Genomic DNA, 22,267 nt, shown 5'->3' with positions numbered 1-22,267 from the left:
TAGCTTCAAGTGCTCTACATGTGAACTCGGCAGCCTGGTATTAGCCTTGTAACGCATACAGGTATTAACAAGAATGGCTAGCTTGGGCTATCCTGGAAATCGATCCTGAATCTTTATGAAAGGGAAACTGAAAAACTGCACAAATGCAGAACACCTTTTTCAAAAGCAGCTTTAATCTTTTACCATTAAAAAAAAAAATCACTACATATTGGCTTCCATTGATAAGAATTTGCAGATATGTTAATTTTTAAGTTTTTGCAATATATTTACTAAAGTTATGCTGAATAAATGTAAGAAAACCAACTTTATATATTTGGAAAGAAGACTTTAATAGTGTTGTTATATAGAGTATTGGCCAACTCAAGCGGGTCATCTTCTCTTACTGCTGCCATTATTTCCAGTATTTGACTAAAAAAGAAAGATCAATATTAGAAAACTCTGAAACTCAGTACTGAATATACTTCAGACTGCTGCATGTGTATGTACAAGTCACTTAAGATTAACCATAAAAACCAACGCTGAGAGCAACAGGGCAGGGTGCTCAGATATGCAAGTAGCTTCACTTTTAAGTCACTAACTGCCATTCCCTTTACACTGAACACTGGTTGCTCACTGGTACAGATTCATCTTTGGTCTTTTGACTCTTGTTTGGAGGTAATTAAACAGCTTTCTGTTTCAAAGAAAGTGTCATTTTGTGGGTGTCTTTATCAATGGTCTTCATTTTTCAGACTGAAATTTGTTAGCCTTTCAAGGCTAAAGCTGCAGGATGAATACAGTGAAAAAAACCTGGTCTATGGCAAACTCTAAATTCCAGATACAGCCTTACCTGACAGTATAGCTGCCATAGTAACTTACTCCTACTTCCCCCTTCTCTAGCTTAATTGTGATTAATGCATTCAGATCTTTGCAGTAAATGTTAAATGAGAAATCTTGGAATGCCCATAGCCTTGATACAAACCAGGAAAAAGAGGCAACAGAAATAGGATGAACAGCATTAACACTAAGGAACAGAAAAACAAGCCGCTATCTTTCGTCTAGTTACTTTCTTGATTTTCTGTCAGTCTTTCTGGAAAAAAAAAACCCACCAGTATTCCACATAGTTCCTAAGATGCATCACGCTTTCATATTTTTTTTTCCTAGTAGTAGAAAAAAAAATTTCTTGGTGAAGAGCAAGCACCTCAAGCTTGGTGGTAGGATTTAGTGGTTTTGGGTTTTGGATCTTGCCTCTTAACTTACGCAATGGCAAAACTGTCTTTAAGGAAGACAGAGTAGAAAAAGTTGCTCTTAACGGTTACTGGAATGCAAGTATTTTCGTAGATGCAGAATTAGCCCATTTCATAACCACTGTTGTGCTTTGCAGCCAAACAGCTTCTTGATTTAAGGGGATGTTCCAGATGAGATGGCCTGAGATCTCATCTTACAGAAACAAGTAACAAATACCAAAGAATTTCACCCTTGAAGAGTCTTGGTAGGTCTTACATATCCATCCCCACTTGGATGCAGTTGCATGCTCCATGTTACTCTAACACTGTGTATATGAAATTGCTGAAGGAGGAAAGGAAAAAAAAAAAGCCTCTTGTAGCTAAATTTTTTTTAAAAAATAGCTTCTAAGGTAAGCAGTGGAGTTCTAAAATATATATAAAGCAGAAACATACCCATCAAAATTGAAAGGTGTTCAGTACCATCAAAAAGATAGGTGGAAAATTCTTCCTGCCAACTGAGCTACATTAAACAGTATATATACCCTAAACATGGCACACGCTTTGTGGCCTGAGTCTTAACTTTCCCCTCACACAGATCTTGCTACTTGAAAAGTCACAAAATGCCAATTCTCAGTTACCATACTTGGATTTTTCTGAAGTTTAAGAGGTTCTCAAGTTAGCAATCTACAATTAGTATGGGGTAATGTTAAAGGGACAGTAATTTTGAAATAAGGCTGAACTAAACCAAGATTTTGTTTTATAAAAGGAAGCAGAAGCTGAAGTATAGCATTTGTGTACTGCTCTAGGACAGACTCTGTGCATTTACAGTTCAGGGGTTTCTGAAACGCTTCTGTAAGCTACAACTAGGGCAGCAGACAAAGACACAGGGGTGGTTTTAACACCTGCACGCTTGCTGAAATAGCCTTGTTCAGTAACATACAGGTCCTCCACTTGTGATCAGGGAACTGTTCTCAGTTAATCTCTTCCCCTACTCCAAAATCATGGACTGACCTTAGAAAGTCTTAAAATACTGATTGAGTCCTTCCACGCTAATGTCTGCACTTCATGTTTAAAATGCAAATAAAAGCAGTTTCAAAGGAGTACTACAGTTGACATACTGCATGAAATATACCTGAATGCTAGGAGGTGTCACCATGTCAGCTTAAACTATGCTTCTAGCGTGATCAGTGGTCTTCCAGTTTTTTTCAGGTCTCCCCAAAAAGCAGCAGAATTCCCTTCAGTTCTCAAACTTTTGTTAAAGATACCTTGCTGAATACATAGATTCTTTAGTACTATCTCGAGCACTATTTCATAAGCTAGTTCCAAACAGGTAGTTTACACAGATCTTCACAGAAGTAGATATTTCAATGAAAAAAAAAAAAAGTGAAAAATCCCACTTCTGATCAAGTAAACAGGCTGTGCACCTGGATAGGTACAGCTGTGAGCTTTATTTGCTGAAAATTCATTCATGTACTACACAGCAAGAAGAAACCTGCCCAAATTGCTTTTTCTTTTCAGAGGGTTGATGACGAGAAGATGACAGAGAAGACTGGCATAACTTACTAACCAGACTTCAGTAACCGTTGTGAAAATTCAGGCATTTCATCTATCAGTGCTATTTAATGGAGAGAACATTTTCACTAGAACAATGATAACTATTCCTGCTTATCATACCTCTGTGAGAAAGTGTGTAAAAAGGTGGCAGAAAAGCTGCTTCTGTACTTTCTGACTGCCCGTAAGGCCCTGGAGCTTGCTTTTGCTGTTCTGTATGTTGAATGATGTTCCTTGTATCTAAACTTCACCAGATCTGGTGTTTTTAAGCCCATTAGTAGAATGAAGAAATGACCCCAGCCAGACTGACGTGGCAGTTCATGTCACAGGCAGTGCGATAAGAGGCACAGGGACTACTCGGTGTCTCAGTACTGCTGCTTCTGCAGAGGGCTGTACAGCTCCAGTGCTGTATCAGTTGTAAAAATAACTAAGCAACAACTGAGTGAAAGTTACTCAAGTCAGGTTACTTTACAGGGTTTAACCCCTTCTCCCAGGTATCAAGTGAAAAGACAAAACCAGTACTGGTTTCATTTTCAGGGAGCTTTTTATATCCAGAATTGCAAGTGGGAAAATTAGCCTTTTTAAATTTTTCCACAGCCTATAAAGCAAAACCTTCCACAAGTGTCAATATATTTAGAATTCATTTCTATTTACTACATTTCCAGTGAACTGATTTTTTCCATTTTTTCCCCTGTGAGTTTTTAAGTGTTTTAAATAATAGTACAGTAGTACACTTACATTATGTGGCAGGGTTCATTTCTGTCCTTCAAGCAGTGCCCTATTTCCCATTTCTTTTTTGTAGGAAATGTAGTTTTAACGTATTTTGATCCAGCGTGAGTATTTTTCACTCCACACCAAGGTGCATCTAGTTTCATTTGGAAAACACAAAAAAGAATTAGGAGTATGCAATCATTTGAGAATAGGATGAGATAGTTTAACCAACCACTTCCACAGACCAAAGTTCTTGCAATCTCTTTCTAATGGTGACTTCCAATTCAAAATGGAATCCACGAGATCTGGGCAATTTAATATCTTATAATCTTTGGATTTCCACACCATTACCTTCAGGATTTTACATTTTTAAAATATCAGCAACAATAGTACATAACACTAATTTCCTCTGATAAAGACAGCTAGATAGACTGCACGTGTTCCACAGAAACTTCCTGTATAACAGGCCTATACTTCGTGTGCAAATAAATTCAAGGATTTAGGCACTTGGTGGTTTTCCCAGACTTATAAGTACAGTCCTTACTGCCAGTTATTGATAACTGAAACGAACATGCCAAAAAAAAAAAAAAGAATGCATACCTAGTCCATTAAAATCACTGCTTATTAGGCCAAGAGGGGAATTCAAGCCGCCTTCTTCCTTACTCCATTTAAAGAGTAGTTGTTTCCAAATGCCACTACTGCTACCAGTGGTAAGCTCATAGCCACTGCCCTGTGTCTGGCACATCTCCAGCAAGCTAGATTTTAAAAGATATTCAAGCAGGATTCTGGCACCTAGGTACATTTAAAAATGTGGCTTTGTCAATTTGTCCTTTTCATCTTCCCCTGCAATGTCAGGAACTGACACAGCAGCTTAGTTCTTCCAGCAGAAAGCTAGAAAGGAGTATTTCTGGAACCTGTACACTGCTTTCCCAAGTGGAGAAACAGCCAGTCCTTTTTCTACTCTGAACTCCTTAGATCTTGATTCTGCCTTATCATTGTTACACAAGCGTATCTCGTTGCCCAACAGTGTTTTAAGTCACAAACTGACCGCGATAAAAAAATCTTACCAGTCTCTATCATTAATCGTTCGCTAGGAATTGATTTCAGTGTTTCCAAGTTGGCTTCTGTTTTCAACGAGCTAGAAAAATCAGTTTGGTTAAAAAAAAAAATTAAAAAGCATCCAAAAATAATTACTTTGCCTGTTAGAAATGTTTTGCAGCAAAGGCAGCTTTCTAAATAATTTCGTTTGTGAGTAAAATTTGCTTCCCTTTTCAGAAGTACTGCCTGTACATTCAAACTTTGCAGAAAACAGCAGATTTGGATAATTAAGTCAATGAAGCCATCCTACCCCAGTAAGCATGCAGAACCCCTGCCTGCACTGCCCATGCTTGCCTGGCCTCGGCAATCCATGCAGCTTATAAAGCAGTGCTGGCTGGCTTTTGGCCAGGTAGCTGCTGAAAATTCAGACTGCATAACCAGCAGATGAGAGGCTGCTCAGGTTACATTTGCATTACTCCTGGATTTCACATGGCAGCTTAAAATGACACCATTTTTTAAACAGTTCTCAGGACTGGTTCCACGTTCAACAACCTTATTTATTTACAAGCAAGGACTGACCTGAGGGTAGTAGAATGGACCTAAGACTAGATTAACTTGCTGAGCTGTAATTTAAGAACTTTTTATGGCTTACAGACTAATGAGTGCAATTCTAAATCTGTCAGATGATTAAGAGTCGTGAGCTTTGCAAACTTGACCTCATTGTTTAAAAGAAAGCAATGAGGTCACTACACTACAGCTGACATTTTACAATAGTTTTATTTCTTGTAAGGAACTTACCAGCCATTTATTCCAATATAAAGATCCAAATCTATCATAGCTGCTGCTTCTTCCTTTGTGCCATCAAAAGAATGTACCTAGAACATATATAAATACAGATGCACACATACATACAAATATATGTACTTCATTTAAAACTCCGATCATTTAAAGGTACGTATTAGGCTTTATTTGTGTCACAAATACCTTTGATAGCATGCATTACACATCAATATGAACATATATATGGACACGGCTCAGTTGATTCTGAATTTGGGCACAGTTCAGGCTGAAGCCCCTTGAATACTGCAAAAGAAGTGGTTATCGTGTCTTTATTAGTGATAAATGTGTAGAAAAAGCCTATCCAGTGGTACCGCTTTTGCCCCAGGAACTTCCTGTAGCTGATAGCTGTGAGACCATACACAAGAAATAATCTTGTGCACACTGAATTTTGACATTCTTTCCTCAGAATTCCCTGCAGAGCACTCTCAGGGACATAGTAACAGCAGCGTTACATTCTCCAGAGATTTTAGTCCGCTGAGCTAGAGAGACAGTCTATTTGGTCATGTCAGGGACTAAAGAGGCAAGTGGCAGGTCTACAAAGAGCGTAATGCATCTGGGAACCACAGCTTCTCAGCCTGAGTGGTGTAAAGAGACTGCCTGCTTCCCCATGCTGTGAGGGGGACAGTCAGCTGCAGAGGGTGCTTGTCAGCTCTCCACTAGTCACCAGTTTTGCAGAAAAAAGAAAGGAAGGAAGGAGAGACTATAAGGTATTACGTAAGAGCACAACATGCAAAGTACTGAGCTAGAAGGTTTTTGTGGTAATGAAGGGGAAACCTGGGGACTGAGGTATTATTGTAGGAAGTATGATCTGATGTGAGTATGACAGAATAACCCAAGCATTTATTACTTTTGGAACCCCCCCGCCCCACCATAACGGAAACCTGAAAGAGCATTGCTGGATTTTCCTAACCATTTCATCCAAATTTTTCCAGTTACGCTTTCAAATTAAAATACATGGTCTGAATATCTAAAGACATAAAGTAATCAAAAGTTACACCTGGATCTAATTTGAAAATTATGTCCAATATCAGAAGCAAATGCTTGAGGTTACAGCTTCCACTGGGAACACGCATCTTAAGTTATCTGTGGTCTGAAAGGACTGCAGTTACAGACACTGAAGAACTGGGAAGAGGCCAATGTCAATTATAAGGTGCTTAAACTGCCCTTCTGGACAGGCCAAGAAAAACTGCTCATGTCAGCTGCAGAGATTTTTCTCAGCCTATCTTCTTACCTTGCAAAAAAACTGCTGAATAAGCAACAAAAATAAAAATACTAGAAGGGTCTCGAAAACATTAATTAATAACTTAAACAGGAAGAATACCCAGATTCTTGACAAACAAGAAGTTGCGTATTAAGCAACAATATTCACACATGTGCAAATGTAAAAATGAATGCTACACTGAAGCCCATACTTACCACACCTCCTACAAATCTATCTCTGTTTCTTCTCACTATGTCTATGAAACAAAACAAATAAAAATGTTAAACAGCTTTATAACAAAGGTGAAAGATTCAGGCTTCCAGATTTTTCATACTCAGAATTTGCTCTGAATATGAAATTCTCAAACAAAACCCACCTAAAAATTCAGCATGTGAGTTTCTACAGTGGAGAAACATGGGCAGCTGCGTCTGCTCTGACAGGTCAAATTGTTTTTCAAAATACCTGTAAAATAAAAATCACCTTTAAACAGCAACTCAGTGTAAGAGCAAATAGACAGCAGAAGAGTTTTTTCCAGCTTTTGTCCTCCAGAACTAAAGACTGAATTAATGGATTTGCCATGCAAAAGCTGTTATTTGTGCAAGGATTTAAAAGGAACTCTTTCCCATGGTATATTCGCATAGTAGTGATCTATGCTGGAAGACAGGTAAGTGGCCAAGAGCATCACTACTGAAGAATGCACACATATATATGCTAAGCATGTACTCTTGTGTAGTGTGGGCGGTGGAGTTCATTTTTATCTATTTATTTTTAATGAAAGAGGAACGGACTGTTCTTCCCACAAAGCTTTGAAACGTCAGGAATTGGAGTGCAGATCACACAGAGACCACTATTTCAAGAAGCACTAGTAAATGGGGGGAGGGGGCAAGTGAGGGAGCACTATGCGTGCTTCTATAGCCTCAAAGGGCCAAACTGCATCACAGCTGGCTGACCTCTACAGTAAGAATCCAGAGGTTTTGTTTGCCTTTCCATGAAGGTCAGTCTTTCCTCTCCTGGGGTGGAACAAATACCAATATTAGGTATCTTACTTCTGCCCCATTCTGCCTCCTGTCTTCACACTTTCAGAGTCTTCCACTGTTCCCTCTCCTCTCCTTAGTGTGCCTGCATCCTCTCCTTTTCACTCCTTTTTCTCTCTCTCCTACTTCCTGCTCCTAGTATTCCCTTTGAAAGGGCAGTTAACAGCGAGGCTGCTATCCTATGAAGAGACATTAAATGTGGGCAGAGGGAAGGTTAACTGGATAGCCAGTCTCCCCAGTGCAGTTTCCAATGGAAACTAATCAGCACTGAACTAACCCATCACTTGCCATTTGTGGCTAGTTCTGCTCCAAAAGCATTATCGTTTACCATTTCTGTCTGCCACGCTACACCCAAGCATGTAAATTACCAATGCTCTGGAAACACAGTAGAGGAATGTATGCATGGCAGAAGGCCAACAGTGCATAGGTGACTCAGTATCCATATACGATTTGAAATATGACATTATTTGGACAAGGCAGGAAAACAGCATTGCCTGTCCCGACAGGCTGGGGCTATATGCACATATCTGATTTCTTTATGTGTTGCTGTTAAAAGCAGTCCAGGGCACTGGGGCATTTCCATCATCAAATATCAGTCACATTTCAAAGGCAAATCAAGCGCCCACATACTGCTGCGTATGATTCACATAACAATCAGGAAAAAGGAACATCAAGCCTTTAGTTTGATGCACATTCCGCACCCCACCCCCCAAAATAAAAAGCCAATACAACTGGTCATTTCATTTTGTGTAATTTTCACTATCTTCTGTACATTCTGTACATTACAGTTTGATACCTCTCCGATAAAAATTACCTTTGCTGTTTATCAGTGCAGATCTTTGAGATAAAACAGGTGGAACAGAAATCAACCAACATTAAAAACTGACATAAAAATTCAGGAGAATGAATTGCACATACTTTGAATCTTCTTTGTCTAGATACTGTGCTTAGTTTAGCTTGTTTGACTAAATATAAATTTACTTGCAACTCATGATTGCTCTTGTAGCTAAACAGCTAGAGGTGCTTGATTATTGGTGTGGGTTGTTTAAACAGAAGACTTGCTTCATATGGGAATGAGGTTTTAGAGACCGAGCTGCAAATAGTTTCCTAAGTAACCTACTGGCCAATTTCAATCTGATCTGGAGAAGGGCTGTGGTCCTGAAAGTACAAAGTTTAGTGCGCCTACAGACGGAAAAGCAACTCAAGCTTCTTCTAATCCTAGCAACAATAAAGCCTAAGACATGCTGCTACTACCCCATTCACCTCCCCTCTTTGACAAGGCAAGTTCCTGAAGGGTGAGGTGCAGAGAAAGAGCATGAGAAACCCTGGAAAAGCATGAAGAAACCAGACATACAGTGATCAGAATGGTAACAAAGTAAGTCATTAGGAAACTAAACCTTACTAGTTCCAGTGCTTAAGGAACAAGCTTTCTCTTTGGGCAACTAGACTGTCGTTCAATATATGCTGGTTCTGTGTTGGTTCTTGATAAGGAAGTTTGGAAATACTTCTGCATGGTTGTTTGCAGGTTTAGTTTTGATCATCAAGGTCAAACGCTGTGGGATTTTCAGATTTGGGATCAAGACACTAAAGGAGCTGAAGCAAACCCTTGCTGAGGTAGATCTCCAGACAAACAATTATGGAATGATGTAAGAGTTACAGTGCATGTGATGTTGTTCGCCCCCTCCAATTTGCTTAAGAAAACGCCTGTTACTGTGTCACTACGCCCCACAAATCCCTCCCAGTAGTACAGCAGAAGTGAAGCTTCCATATTAGTCCATTTATAGCGTGACCTTCATCATAATATAAAGGCGGTACCTTCACCTAACCACCATTCAAATCACCATTTTCTGTTGGAAAAGTTATGTGAATGAAGAAAAATTCCGAGGGAAAAAGAAGTCCTCAGGTATGCTACAACAAAGGAATTTCATCTTTATCAGCTTTTAGATCCCAGAAAAAACGATAAAACACCATGTTCATTTTTACAGGTGAAAATTATCTGGAAGAAAACACGGCGTAACTAACTAGAAAATAATGATTAAACATTAAACAAAACAAAGGTCACGCTCAGATACCCACTGGGAAACTGCCATACTGCTCTTCCACCGGGTAACTGTGCAGCTGCTTGCTAGCTATCCCAGTGACTGCTGCAGCACCTGAACTACAGATCAGCTGAAACCCAGGGAACTGCCTCCATACATTTCACACTATGCCCTCCTTTTTTTAGTTCATTTATCAAGCATACATGGAATATTGATTTAAAAACTCACTACCCAGTCTGCTAAAGGTCAGGAAAGCCAGACTGACTCCAACTCTGTAGGTTTCAATTAGTAGAAATAAAAACAACCCCAAACCTTGACCATGTTTCACAAACATGGAGGACGAAAAGCAGAGAATGCTGTCCTTTTACAAAACACAGAATTTACAAACACAGTGTTTGCAGGCATCTGTCCTGGAGGCTTTCAGTATTTCTTCACTCCCGCATATTTCTTGCTTTCTGTTTTTTTCAATCAGTCCTGCCAACTGCAATTTCCGGCAAGGGCTCTCAACAGATCTCTTAGACATTAGATTTATGTATTTCATATAATTTACTGAAATAGCTCATATAATGATAGAAAGCCTTTATCAGCCTCAATTAGAAAGGACTCACCTACCACTTTAAAACTGACTTCTCTTCTACCCTGTCTCCTCTTTCCTTACAACCCAATTTCAGTACACCCAATTAGAAGTTCTTCACTACAGGTCTTCAGCTTCAGTCCACTGGATAAAGGAAATCAGGTGGGGTTTATTTCCTCCCAATAATATCAAGGCAGTATGTATCTTAAAATACGATATTCCATCAGTGGTTTAGTTTGCCACAGCAAAGAAACAGGTTGCGCTTCAAGATGTGCTTTGCTGAAATTTGTGTACACTGAATTCTACCAGGAAAAATTCTGCCCACTTTGCTGAAGGTTTTACTGTATGACTGTAGCATTATGAAGAAATTAACTCTACCTACTGCTAACCTGTAGCAATTAGAAAAAAATGCACAACTAACCACTGCCCCCCAGTGACTAATTTACTCAGAACAATAACCTGCAAGTGCAGTCCATTAATCACTCCTCTTAAATGAATTTACCACTTGTATCTTTCAGTCAGTTCCCTCTGTGGACAGAAGTTCTCAGTACAAGAATGCCAGCTCATTTTAGGGGCTGTGCTAGCTTCTTTCCATTCAGCAGCTATGCTGCTCTTGTGCTGCACTTCACCTCCTCCCCTGGGCTGCTCTAGGATCTCACGAATCTTCGTCAGGCCTTGGCCTTTGAGTCACGAGTTGGGCAGTTAAGCGCCCCTTGACTGTACCAGCACCTCTTGCATGGCTGAGGTGGAGAATGGCACTGATTGTACCAGGAACTCCTGGTAGGGAACAAGAGTGGAGATAATCAGTCATTTCCCGATAGCCCTGGAACATTCCTGACACAAATCGCTGCCCAAGTGGAATGGTACCATTGACACTGGAATTTTGAAAAACCTACCAGCTCAGGTTATGGCCAGGATGGAAATTTATGCATGACTGAAGCCAATCATCTCTAACCCTATGAACAGTGGTCCTAAGTGAGACCCTTTGAGCTCTTCTGGACTGCAGCGGGCTACAACCAGCATGTGGGACACCTCTCAGAGCTCATGAACTCGCAGGTTTGTGAAGTTTGGAGAACCATCGCTGAAAGCTGATGGGGCCTGGACTGAAACCCCCACTCGTTGAGGCTCAACCCTTCACTGGTTGAGAAATGCCAAGGTATTCAAAGTCAGTATTTCACTGAACTAGAGGGGAAATTTTAATAGGTATACCTTTGTAAACATAAGAGATCTCTACACATTTTCCTCTTTATGTCTGTGTGCATTTGAACTGATTTAGATACCCTATCTATAATTAAGTTACTGTTGTGATTGCAGTAAATCCTATTGATTCGCTTTGTAAATGTTAAATTCATCAATGATTAAGTGTTGCTAAAATCTTGAGATCCACCTTAAGCTCTGAATAAACCTTAAACATCCTTTAGACACAAACCATTGACCAAGTCTGAGACTAAGATTCGACCTAGCTGCACCTAAGCCCTGTCACGAGTTTACAAAGCAAGGGGGTCTACTCTGAACCTCATGACTAAATGCGAGGGTCTCCCTTACCATTTTGTGTCTCCAGTCTGTATCTAAATTCTAGCTCAATTCTCCTTTGTATGTTTCATCCATGCAATAAGTAATAGTGTGAACTTTGCCACTGAATCTCTGAAGTCACACTCCCACAAATTCATATTAAAACTATCTTCACTAGTAACATTGATGGTGATTCTTTAAACAACCTAAACCACTCATCCTCAACAGCTGCATATATTACTTCAAAACACAGATCTCTGCAGCTCCTAAGACTACCTTTATTGTCAGCTCTCAATTACCTGCTCCCAGCTAACACCTGCCTTACTACAAGCCCATTTTTCCCCACTGCTGACTACCCTTTTTGACAGTTCTCTTCCCTTCCCCATGCATGTCACTGAACAACCCAATTCTTCTGTCATTGAAGTGTTACAGTTATTTTCCCCATGAGTCTCTAAGAGTTCTCACTATTAGCAAGAATGAACATCTGTCACACCCAGAAATCCACAAATTCTGATCACTTTTACAGAAAAAGACATGTTAAATCAACACCAGGCAGGTAGCAAAATTTAGCACATAGCACTACTTGAATGTAGGCATTTTTCTTTAAAGTCCCATTTTTACCAAAAAAACCCCAACATAACCCTGCAAATTGCATGTCTATACTTGACAAAATGCTACATGGTAGAACACAAGATAGAAAACACTCCTGTAAACTGCTACAAGTCAACTTATATTCATTACAAGTTTCTTACTTGAGTTGGATGTCCTTTGGGCAAAATTCTAATCTATCAAAATCTACAAACAGAAAGAACAAAAAAACCCACTTAGTATTGCAGGATTTTTTTAAATATATGTCTAGAAAAAAAAAAAAAAAAAAAAAGTACTACGACAACACTTACCCAGGCCACATTCTCCAACTGCTATTACCTTTGTCTTATTTTTTTCAACCAGATTTTTTAATTCAGATAAATACTGTTCAGGGCTACTCTGCTCAAATTCTCCACAGCGGGTAGGATGACAGCCAACTGTACTGTAAAACATATCTAAAGCAAGACAGTATTAGAAGGTTTTAAGAAAAAAAACCAACGAACAAACCACACACACAACAAATTATGTAAGTACAGATCGTAACTGTATATGGACTTTTTTTTATTGCTCATAATTTTAAAAGAAAATTCCCTTTGACCATCTTTATCTTGGTAGCGATTTTATTAGACAGGTATTTTCGGCTTTAAAAATGTCAGACAGTATCTCTAGTGGGGTGTTTCTTTTTAGCAGACATTTAGTGTACTCCAAAACTGCAACTCAAAGCTGAATTATATTCTGGTGGAGCAGCCCTCAATAAATCATACAGTTGTTGAGGCTGGAAAAGACACTTTGTTCAAAATGCATCGGGTTATCCTCAGCTGTACAATTTGCAGACAGCATGCTATTTCCCTCATGTGCCTCTACATTAGCTGTTACAGAATTTCCCAAGCAACATCTAGCCTGATTTAACAAAGTATCTAATCTAGATCACTTTAGTGCCAAAACTAACATTTCTCTTAAGTGCCTTTATGGAGAACCTAAAAGCGTGGGGGGAAGGAAAGACTACGTAGGGCCCTGAGCAACTTGACCTAATATTAAAGCTAGTCCTGCTTTGATGAAAGTAGAGGTAGATTGGGTTGGACCAAATTACCTCCTCAGGTTCAAATTATTCTATGGTTCCGTTCACAGATTACACTTCAAATACATATTTGAACTAAACCACATTAAGTAATTAGTGGAGTGATATTTGCCTAAGGAAAAAAGAAGAGACATTCCTTTCCACAGGAAGAAAGGGAAAACTTGGAGAACCAGGAAGAGAAAGATACCTCTCTTGTTCAAGCTGGTCATGACAGACTGGTAAATAAAAAACAAACAAAAACACACCAAAAAACATATATTCCACACCATATTAGCATCCTATCTTATTTATAGAACAGACCCTCATAAAAAAAATTTTATTGCAGAAATTTCCTGTAATTTCTATTTTATTTAGAAGTAGAAACTGCAGGAAAGACCAATTCCTTCCAAGACACATGGCTCTCAAGAGCAACACACAGAAACTCATACACAATGCATTCATCCCATTCTGAAACATAATTTCTCATTTTAATCTGAGATTCTGTAAAACCCCTCCAAGGGCAGGGTCCTTCTGAACTGTGAGTGGAGAAGGTTATATTTTTGACGGACAGTATAAGTTCAAAATGAAAATACCATTTGTCTGTGCCAGCTGCAATGCATCTTTACTATCTTGTAGACTCCCACCTGTAATCAAAAACTTGAAAGAAGAAAAGTACTGTCAGGAAGTATGTTCTTCTTTGAACATCAAACAGAATGTTTAAGAAAACACTAAGATATAAGTAAGAATCTAGACAGAGAACATCAGAATACAATTACTATTACATATATAACAAAATTTCATAAATCAGTAACAAACCTCAATGGTCTTCAGTAGCTAGTAAATATACTATGTACCAAAACCTGATGGTTTTTTTCTTTATCAAGTATCTTCTATGCTAAGTATTTAAACCATTAAATGAGTAAAATACTTCTATTTGCAGCAATGTTACCTTCATTAGACAATGACCCAAAAAGCTTTATTTGTATTCAAGAAATAATATTCAGAAACATTCTCCCTGTCTTACAGGTGGAAAAACTAAGAACTCCCAAACAACCAAAACAAGACATGAGCAAGCAAGCAGATAAACCAACTAAGGAGTCTGTATCAAGACTAAGTATTACAGATTTAGGAATTTCTGGCTCTGATCTTTTATTTTTACCTTAAGATCAAAGGTTATCACACCAGAATTGTTGCTTCCAGTGCTTTTTGAACCACCACTTGCAGAATCTTGCACCCTAGGTCCTAATAAATCATGACTACACTGTTCTTGGACAACTCTTATCCCTACACACAAAATACACCAGCCTCAGTCAGTGCCAGGCCAGACATTTCTGCAGTATGCTTAGTTACACATGGTTGCATCCCAACAGCATCACCAGAAAAATAAACTAAGCTGAAATTGGCTCAGTGTACATACAGCACAGGGCAAAACTTCACAAAAAATTACCATAAATCAGAAGCTATATGGAAAAATAAAGTATTTTCAAGTAAACAGATTAAGTTTCTAGGCAAGTAGAAACAGTCTGGGATGGAACAAACTTCTGACACCATACAGGCCAGTAGCAAGACTGAAAACAGGTAAGGACAGGCAATTTCTGAATTCCATTTCTGTATCCACCGTGCATCTTCGAAAAGTTACGTGGCTAATCTATTTTTGATGATAAAATAGAAAATTGCCACTTACTTTCAGAGGGTGCTATAAATATTAAACTGTTCTTATACAACACATATAAACGCAGTAAATGTGACAATGATTCTGTATATGCTGCAGTGTGGTAGCTTCTCCATCACTGGAGTTTCTTTTTTTTGTCTCCCAGTTTATTTCCCACTCCTCAGATGACAGTCTTTCAGGAAACTTGTCAGATGTCTGTTCCTCTTCTAGAGGAGGATTTATTTCTAATCCACCAGCCTTATTAGTACAGTAGAACAGTATGTGACAGTATGCACTGTATTCTATTTTAATTCATGTTTTTGCCTTGCCAATTTAAGAAGTTGAGAGAGATATATAGGCAGGCTGTACTAAAGGAGTGTGGTGCACAGCTCAAAATACCAATTTCCAGCTAAGAATTACAAACCTGCACATAATGATGAAGTTTTAATACACATAAGCCGGTATTTACTAGCAGACATTCAGATGTCTCAACTGTGTAAGAGTTTATGGGCACTCCCAGCTCTTCTGCAATTACCAGTTTCCTTTACAAATAGAAATATCTGAAGTATCTCGATCAGAAGAATTTTTGAGCTTTGAACTGTAGCAATTAACTGTCAGGTATCACACAGGATACAAGGAGGAGTGGTACCCATAATACAACATGGAAAATCATGTACTAGTTGATTGCAATAGGTCAGAGGAGAACATCTTTCTGTTGAAACTGTACAAAAGAAACTCTACATACACATCAATCACATAGCTCTGAACTTCAATAATCAGCATTTAGTGATCTGTGCAAATCAAAGACAACACTATGCACAGAACACTAGCTTTACGCTATCGAAGGAAGTTACTGCATTTTCCACTGCAAGTTCCAGAAACATTTGTTTTAATAGGGGAGCACTCAAAAACCAAAGTATTATAAAGCAGTTTAAAATATAAAATTAATTTTATTATAAGAAATTACCTTTTTAACACCAACTTTGACTGCTCTCTCTACCACATCCAAGAAGTCATCTGCAAAAGTACATAAAGATGTCATAAATTGAACTTGAGGTTTCACAGCATAATTTAACTACTTTTCAAGTAAAAATCACTTTCATGCAGTCAAAATGCCTATCATAAGCAATCTTTAAACCACACTTGACTGATCTTTTGAAGACAATAACTGAAGACCCAATTTGAATCCCAAGTAAGGAGATGTTCTGGTTTTACGTCTATATCTAAAGGCCATGAGAGCAAAAAAAGCATGCTATAATTAGTAACTATGATTCAGCAATGCAATACTTTGATAGTTTATTGTTCATATTTTCAGATCAATTTTTCCATGCAATCCTAAAATAAATAGATCAGCCACTGTTCATTTTGCTCTAGAAGCAGAGGTACCTGTATAGCAGCTTAATTACAATTAAAAGAATGTATTTTGATTAGAACATCTAACTTATTTTATCACACTTTCTTCTTCAAGCACTAGTAAATAACAGGCATCCAGTTTTTGACGAGAAAAAAGAAAAACTCTAACCTCATGTTCTGACATGCAAGAGGTTTCTATCTTAATGAAGGTGATCCTGTCTTTCAGCAGATGCAAAGAAACATTCACCTTGATGTTTTTGTGTTCCCCTGTAGATTCCTCTGAACATAGGATCTGTCAGGTTAATACCAATATCTATGAAAAAACAAAGACAGAAATCAGATGTTACAGTCGCTCTACATTTTATTCTGAGCATTAACCAACTAGCGTATCTTAATAGCCCCCAACTATCACACTGACAGCCCACAAAAAGCTTAAGCATGAGTCTACTTGCATAACTTGAGTTTACTGCTTCCTAGAAGTAACAGAAAAATAAAATTTGGCCCTCTGCGCAACTCCAGACTTCTACGAGTGTCTAAGATGCCCTCAGAATCACCAAAGCAAACACACATATACTGTTTTTCGCAAATAAATCTGCTTTCCATGTGAGAATACAGGTTTACTCCAACAAGCAGTAACAGGGAAGGAGAAACACAGCATCTGACACACAACCTTTACATGGGGGAAGCAGCAGACCACCTCATACAAGCTGCCCGTTTTCCCTCCCTACTGCCCAGGACCATCCAGCCTGGGAGCTGCACAAGCCAGACAGCCTGCAATGCAGTCACGGACCGAGGCTGCTCCAGCCTTTGCCTGGCTCCCCGGGCTCTCCCTGGGCTGCAGCCTGGCGAAGCAGGACTGAAGCCCGGGGTTCAGGAGCAGCCACCTCCGCAGCTGCCAGAGCCCACGTTTCTAGCGAGGTTTCTAGTGAGAAGGGAAATTTTCCACGTAGCGTTAGGCTGCTCAGTCACACGGAAACTTCAACCTGAACCGACCTTCTGAAGTTATTCACATACTTCCCGCCGAATTCCCTAGAAATAGCAACATTTTCAACGAAGCCAACTCCATACAATTAGAAACCGACCACGACTAAGGTGCCAATGCCAAAAAGGGGATGAGGGGCGGCCAGAAAACCCAGAGTTTCGGGATAAGTTTGCGGAGCCACGCAGCAGCCCCTCAGCGCCCTGCGTGGAGCCCCCAGCGACGGCAGAACCCTTCCCAAACACTTCTCGCAGGCTGAAAGGCAGCCTGCATCTCCCCGGAGCCACCGAGAGGGACCACAGAAGGCGACCAGCCTTGGCTGAGGGGCAGGACCTACCCAAGAGCGGGCCGCCCCCCGGCCGCCACGCTCGGCCCCTCACTGAGCGGGCGGCGAGCACAGGCGGCGGCGTCTGCCTCAGCCTGGCAGCGGGCGGGGTACGGAAGGCCCTAGAGGGGAGCAGCCAGCCCGGCCGGCCGGGGCACAGACATCCCCCCCCCCGCCGCCTCTGCCTCTCCCCTCACCGATAAACTTGGCGCGGCTCATGGCGGCGGCGGCGGCTGCAGCGCGAGCGACGCGCCTGCGCGCGGCCACGCCCTCGGCCTTCCCGTCGGCCCCCGCGCGCGAAGGTGAGGCGTAGGGCAGCCCGGCATGGCGGCCTACCTGACGCACCGGCAGAAGGTGCTGCGGCTCTACAAGAAGTCCCTGCGGCACCTGGAGTCCTGGTGCATCCACCGGTGAGAAGGACGAGGGGAGCGGGCCTGGGGAGAGGGAGGCCTGGCCTTCCTGGGAGCGGGGCCTCTCAGCTGCCCGCGTACCCGGGGGCGGGCTGGTGGCCGGCCTTCCCCGCGGAGACGGGGTGTTGAGCTTGGCAGGGGCTTTGTCCTCGTCCCTTCCTTCCTTCCCTTCCTTCCCTTTCTTCCCTTCCCTTGCCCTAGGCGTGGTTGAATGGGTGAGGGAAAAGCCTTGAGGGTCACTTGCCTGTGCCTGTCGTAGAAAAAGGACGGTGCACCAACAGGAGCTCCTCAGAGGCTGGTTTTTGCGGTAGGGGTGACTGGTGATGTTGCCAAGTTTGTTTTTTTTTTCCGTATGTGATTAGTGTTTTCCTCCAACTTACATCGCTGTGTGTAACCTCTGTCTGTAGACACAAGTACCGCTACTTTGCCTGCCTCCTGAGAGAACGATTTGATAAGAACAAGGATGTGAAGGATATGGTGAAAGCTACAGAGCTGCTGAAGGCAGGTGAGGTGGAGTTCTGGGCAAACCAGCATCCTCAGCCGTACGTCTTCCCTGACTCCCCTGGGGGCACTTCCTATGAGAGATACGAGTGCTACAAGGTAAGGTGGCCTATAAAGTTGTGTGTTACTGTCTTACCTCATTCTTTTAGTGAATGTAGAATGCATTAAGTGGGCTTTCATAGGGCTGCAGCTTCACTCAGCAGTATCATTTCTCTAGTACAGCACTGCTAAACATAGTGCTGCTTGCATGGGAGAAGCTGTCCTGCTTGTCTCATCCTTGAAAATGGAGTTTATTGGTCTGTCTGAACACAGCTAGCTTCTTTTTACTGGGATAATCATCAGCTCTTTTGCCAAATGGAAGCAGCCCCACGGTGGGTCAGGCAGGCATAGTGAAAGAGTTGGAGCTGAGCTGTGAGAGTAAACAATGCGGAGGAAGCTGTGCTGCCCGTCGTGTTGCCATCTGGTCACAGCCTTGGTTTTTCTCTGGTCTTGTCAGATGATGGCTTGGCTGTTAGGGGACTTCACTCGGTCCCATCATTCTTCCAGCATCTTGAGTAATTGAACAGTTTATCATTTCCCTTCATATGCTGTAGTGCCAGATACATATTTTTTGTATTTGTTGTGTTGCTGTGTGATATGCAGTATGCCTGAAAATAGAAGCCATATTTTTAGAATCTAAGGCACTTCTAGAGGCCTTTTTTCCCCTGAGATTCTTCTCTTTAGGAGTAAAGAAACAGGTTTTGTAGAAGAACACAGGGTTTTCACTTCCTTGGCATTGGCTCCCTTAATGTATTACAAGAAGTTGATACTAAGCTAGAGAGTGTATGCACCCATTTTCTCCTGAATTTGAAGAAAGTGCTGACACAGGAATAGATCCGATGAGATCTTTATGCATCAGAAGCCACGTGAAAGGAAGACTGTAGATTTATCAGAGGCAAAAAAACCCCACATATGAGTGAAAAAGGGGAGAGGAGGACTTAAGCTTATGCCAAAGTTGCAGGTCTTAGCAGTAGTAGAGGTAATAGTGAGAGAATCTGGGCAGAAAAACAGCCATTTGAGCAATAAATGGTCAAGATTAGTCTTTATATAAAAAACAGAAACTCATGTATGTTCTCTGTTTGCCTTGTTTGATATGCTAAAACTGTCCTTTAACAAAATGGCTGTCACAGGAGTTTGATGCGTTGATATATCAGTAACCGTCTGTTGTGGGTGCTGCTACAAAATGTAATTTTTAGATCTCAGGCTGTTTGATAATTTTAATTCTTTGGGGTGTGTGGATTTTTTTTTTTTTTTAAATATTATTATCAGGCCTGCTATTTCTGTTCAGTCAAAGGTTTACTCGGTGATGGAAATCACAGCAGGAAACCGGAAGTGTAAATGTTACTGGATGAATGATGGTATTGGAGCAACTTTGAATTCTCTTTTTTTAAGAATTGTGGTTTTTGGTGGGGTTTGGTTTTGTTCATAATTGTTCCTGTCTTTAAAATGTTAATATTTAGTGATACACTGTTGCAGAATTTTAAATTTCACTTTTTTCTTGATTGGACATGTTAGAGGTCAGGCTAATACAAAGATCCTAAAGACCACGAATTTTTCAGTATAAATTAATAGTTGGAGGAAAGGATCTCTAACCTGCTGTCTTTGGGAGAAGGAGAGGAAGAAATGAGATCTTCTCTTCCACCTGATGGAATTAATTTGAGAACTTAGAACAAACTGACGTGACCTGGGACTTGTCTGTGCTATCATTTAAGCCAATCACTATGTTGTCTTCCTATGACTTAGGATAATGTGCGAAACAAAGACTAGAAGTACTGACCTCTGCCATGCAGTGCCTTGAGATTAACAACAGCCAAGTAGCTATTTAATGGTGTTTTATATAGTACTTTATTTCCTGGTTTATTTATCCATTTTAATAGTGGCTTCAGTGATTGCGTTTAGTTCTTTTCTATTTGTATACTATATATAATTCCATATATAAACCTGATTATATAAATTAAATTTTTCTTGAACAGCTTCCTGAATGGTGCTTGGATTACTGGCATCCATCTGAGAAGGCAATGTATCCTGATTACTTTGCCAAACGAGAGCAATGGAAGAAGCTGCAGCAGGAAAGCTGGGATAAAGAGGTCAGTGCTCACTCGATGCACAGTAAAGCCTCTTTAGCACACAAGTATTTTGTGTGGCATTTTGATGGGTTCTTGGAAAAATTATCGAATGCTTACTGTGGGCTCATTTAGAATCTGCTTTATTAGAACTCTTGCCAGTGTGAAACACTGACTTGACCTAAAATGCCTCCAGAGGGACCACAGTTAGAGCTTCTTGAAGGCTTTGAAGGGAATGGGAAGTTAAAGCTGAACCTGCAACCATGTTTCAGGTAGTACAGAGCTGTTGTAGCAGTTTTTTGCTAAAAGAAATTCCAGAGTGGGATGAGAGGAGATTAGTCACCAGAGAATTTCGCTTCTGCTGCTGTGAAACTGTGACACTTGGTTGCACCTTTGCCAACTGACAGAACACTGTGGCAAGTCACTTTCAATCAAGTCTAATTTCTGGCCATCCTAAACTGAGATTCAGTTGGGAAAAGCTGATGTTCTTAGAATAGTTCTTTAATTCAGTTATAGAGAAATAGTCGTATGTAGTATGGCTGGTACTCATTAGAATTAACACAGTGGCAGCCAGCACTTGCGCTGCTTCAAGAAAATTGTATTGAAAAGATCTGAAGGGCTGTTGGTGGCATGCAGAAATAGATGTCTCCTATGGACTGGACTGGAAGTTGTTCCAGAATTGTATTATGTGGCAGCTTTCCAAGCAGCAAGAGAATTCAGTCTGTTTAATGTAGCAATGGTGGAAATAATGACCTTTTTATGTATAATTTCTCTTGTAAATCGCTTTTTACTCCTAAAAATTCCTTCTCAATTAGGTAACACGAGCCTGCAATGATTACTGAGTTTAAGTGAATACTGGGAAACATGAAACCTGTCTCAACTGAAGGCATTAGTGTGGTTACCCCCTTCTGAAATGGGGGCCATTTTAGCTTACTGCCTGGGCACAGAATGAAAACTACAGTTTGGAAACGTGCATTTATGTACTAAAGCGATTTTATGTCTCGTCTTCTAGATTAAGCAGTTAGAAGAAGAAACTCCAGCTGATGGTCCAAAAACTGAAGCTTTGCCTCCAGCACGTAAGGAAGGGCATCTGCCACCCCTGTGGTGGCACTATGTTACAAGACCTCGTGAAATGCCGATGTAAAAGCATTATTTCATGTGAGAATTGAAGCAGTTTATCTTCTGTAGGCAGTTGACATGCCAGTGATCACATGCTACTCTAAATAATACAAAATAAACGCAAATAAAGCAGGAGAAGGCATTATTCTGACATACTCTTCTTCTATAGCATGCGCACGCTTCACTTCCAGTTTGTGCAGTGTAAAATAGATGGCTGTTAACATATACCATATCTACACAATATACCTAAAATGTCAGAACAGTCAGCAGCCTGTGAAGAAGTCTTACTGACCCCAGAGCAAGTTTTGTTGCAGCTTTCGTAATAGGAGTTGGAAAAGTCAACTAAGAGACTGAAAAAATTGGCCACATAAAACCTCATGTTCCCAGGGAAGAGATATGGATGTAAAGGGGTGGGAGAAGTGGATTTACTGGGGGGCTGGATGGCATGGTAAGCAACTAAACTGGGAATACCTGTGGCAA

At 40.5% G+C, this 22,267-nt stretch overlaps 2 protein-coding genes across 6 annotated transcripts; one reads left to right on the top strand and one right to left on the bottom strand.

Annotated features, from left to right (window-relative positions):
• Positions 1–152: 152 nt before the first annotated feature.
• TATDN1 (TatD DNase domain containing 1) lies at positions 153–17,931 on the bottom strand. Of its 5 annotated transcripts, none has more exons than XM_055704144.1 (12): positions 17,853–17,931; positions 16,599–16,664; positions 15,966–16,015; positions 13,941–14,004; positions 12,602–12,745; positions 12,455–12,497; positions 6,920–7,005; positions 6,759–6,799; positions 5,301–5,377; positions 4,532–4,602; positions 3,492–3,618; positions 153–408 (listed from the first exon to the last, which is right to left on the bottom strand). In XM_055704144.1, exons 1-12 carry the CDS (start codon positions 17,872–17,874, stop codon positions 306–308), a joined length of 894 nt encoding a protein of 297 aa, XP_055560119.1. In that variant the 5' UTR covers positions 17,875–17,931; the 3' UTR covers positions 153–305. The 5 variants fall into 5 exon arrangements, with proteins under 5 accessions (XP_055560119.1, XP_055560118.1, XP_027660002.1 ...); XM_055704143.1 differs by having other exon boundaries at positions 16,521–16,664; positions 17,853–17,915; XM_027804201.2 differs by lacking the exon at positions 17,853–17,931 and adding an exon at positions 17,668–17,691 and having other exon boundaries at positions 16,521–16,664.
• On the top strand, positions 17,873–21,932 carry NDUFB9 (NADH:ubiquinone oxidoreductase subunit B9). The gene is given in 5 exon segments (XM_005438432.4): positions 17,873–17,957; positions 17,960–18,065; positions 18,473–18,665; positions 20,579–20,692; positions 21,681–21,932. Coding segments are annotated over 5 exon segments (630 nt in total). The 3' UTR covers positions 21,813–21,932.
• Positions 21,933–22,267: the final 335 nt, after the last annotated feature.

The sequence above is a fragment of the Falco cherrug genome, chromosome 3 (genome assembly GCF_023634085.1).
Source record: "Falco cherrug isolate bFalChe1 chromosome 3, bFalChe1.pri, whole genome shotgun sequence".
Taxonomy (NCBI): Eukaryota; Metazoa; Chordata; class Aves; order Falconiformes; family Falconidae; genus Falco; species Falco cherrug.
This window is presented reverse-complemented; position numbering and strand designations above follow the sequence as displayed.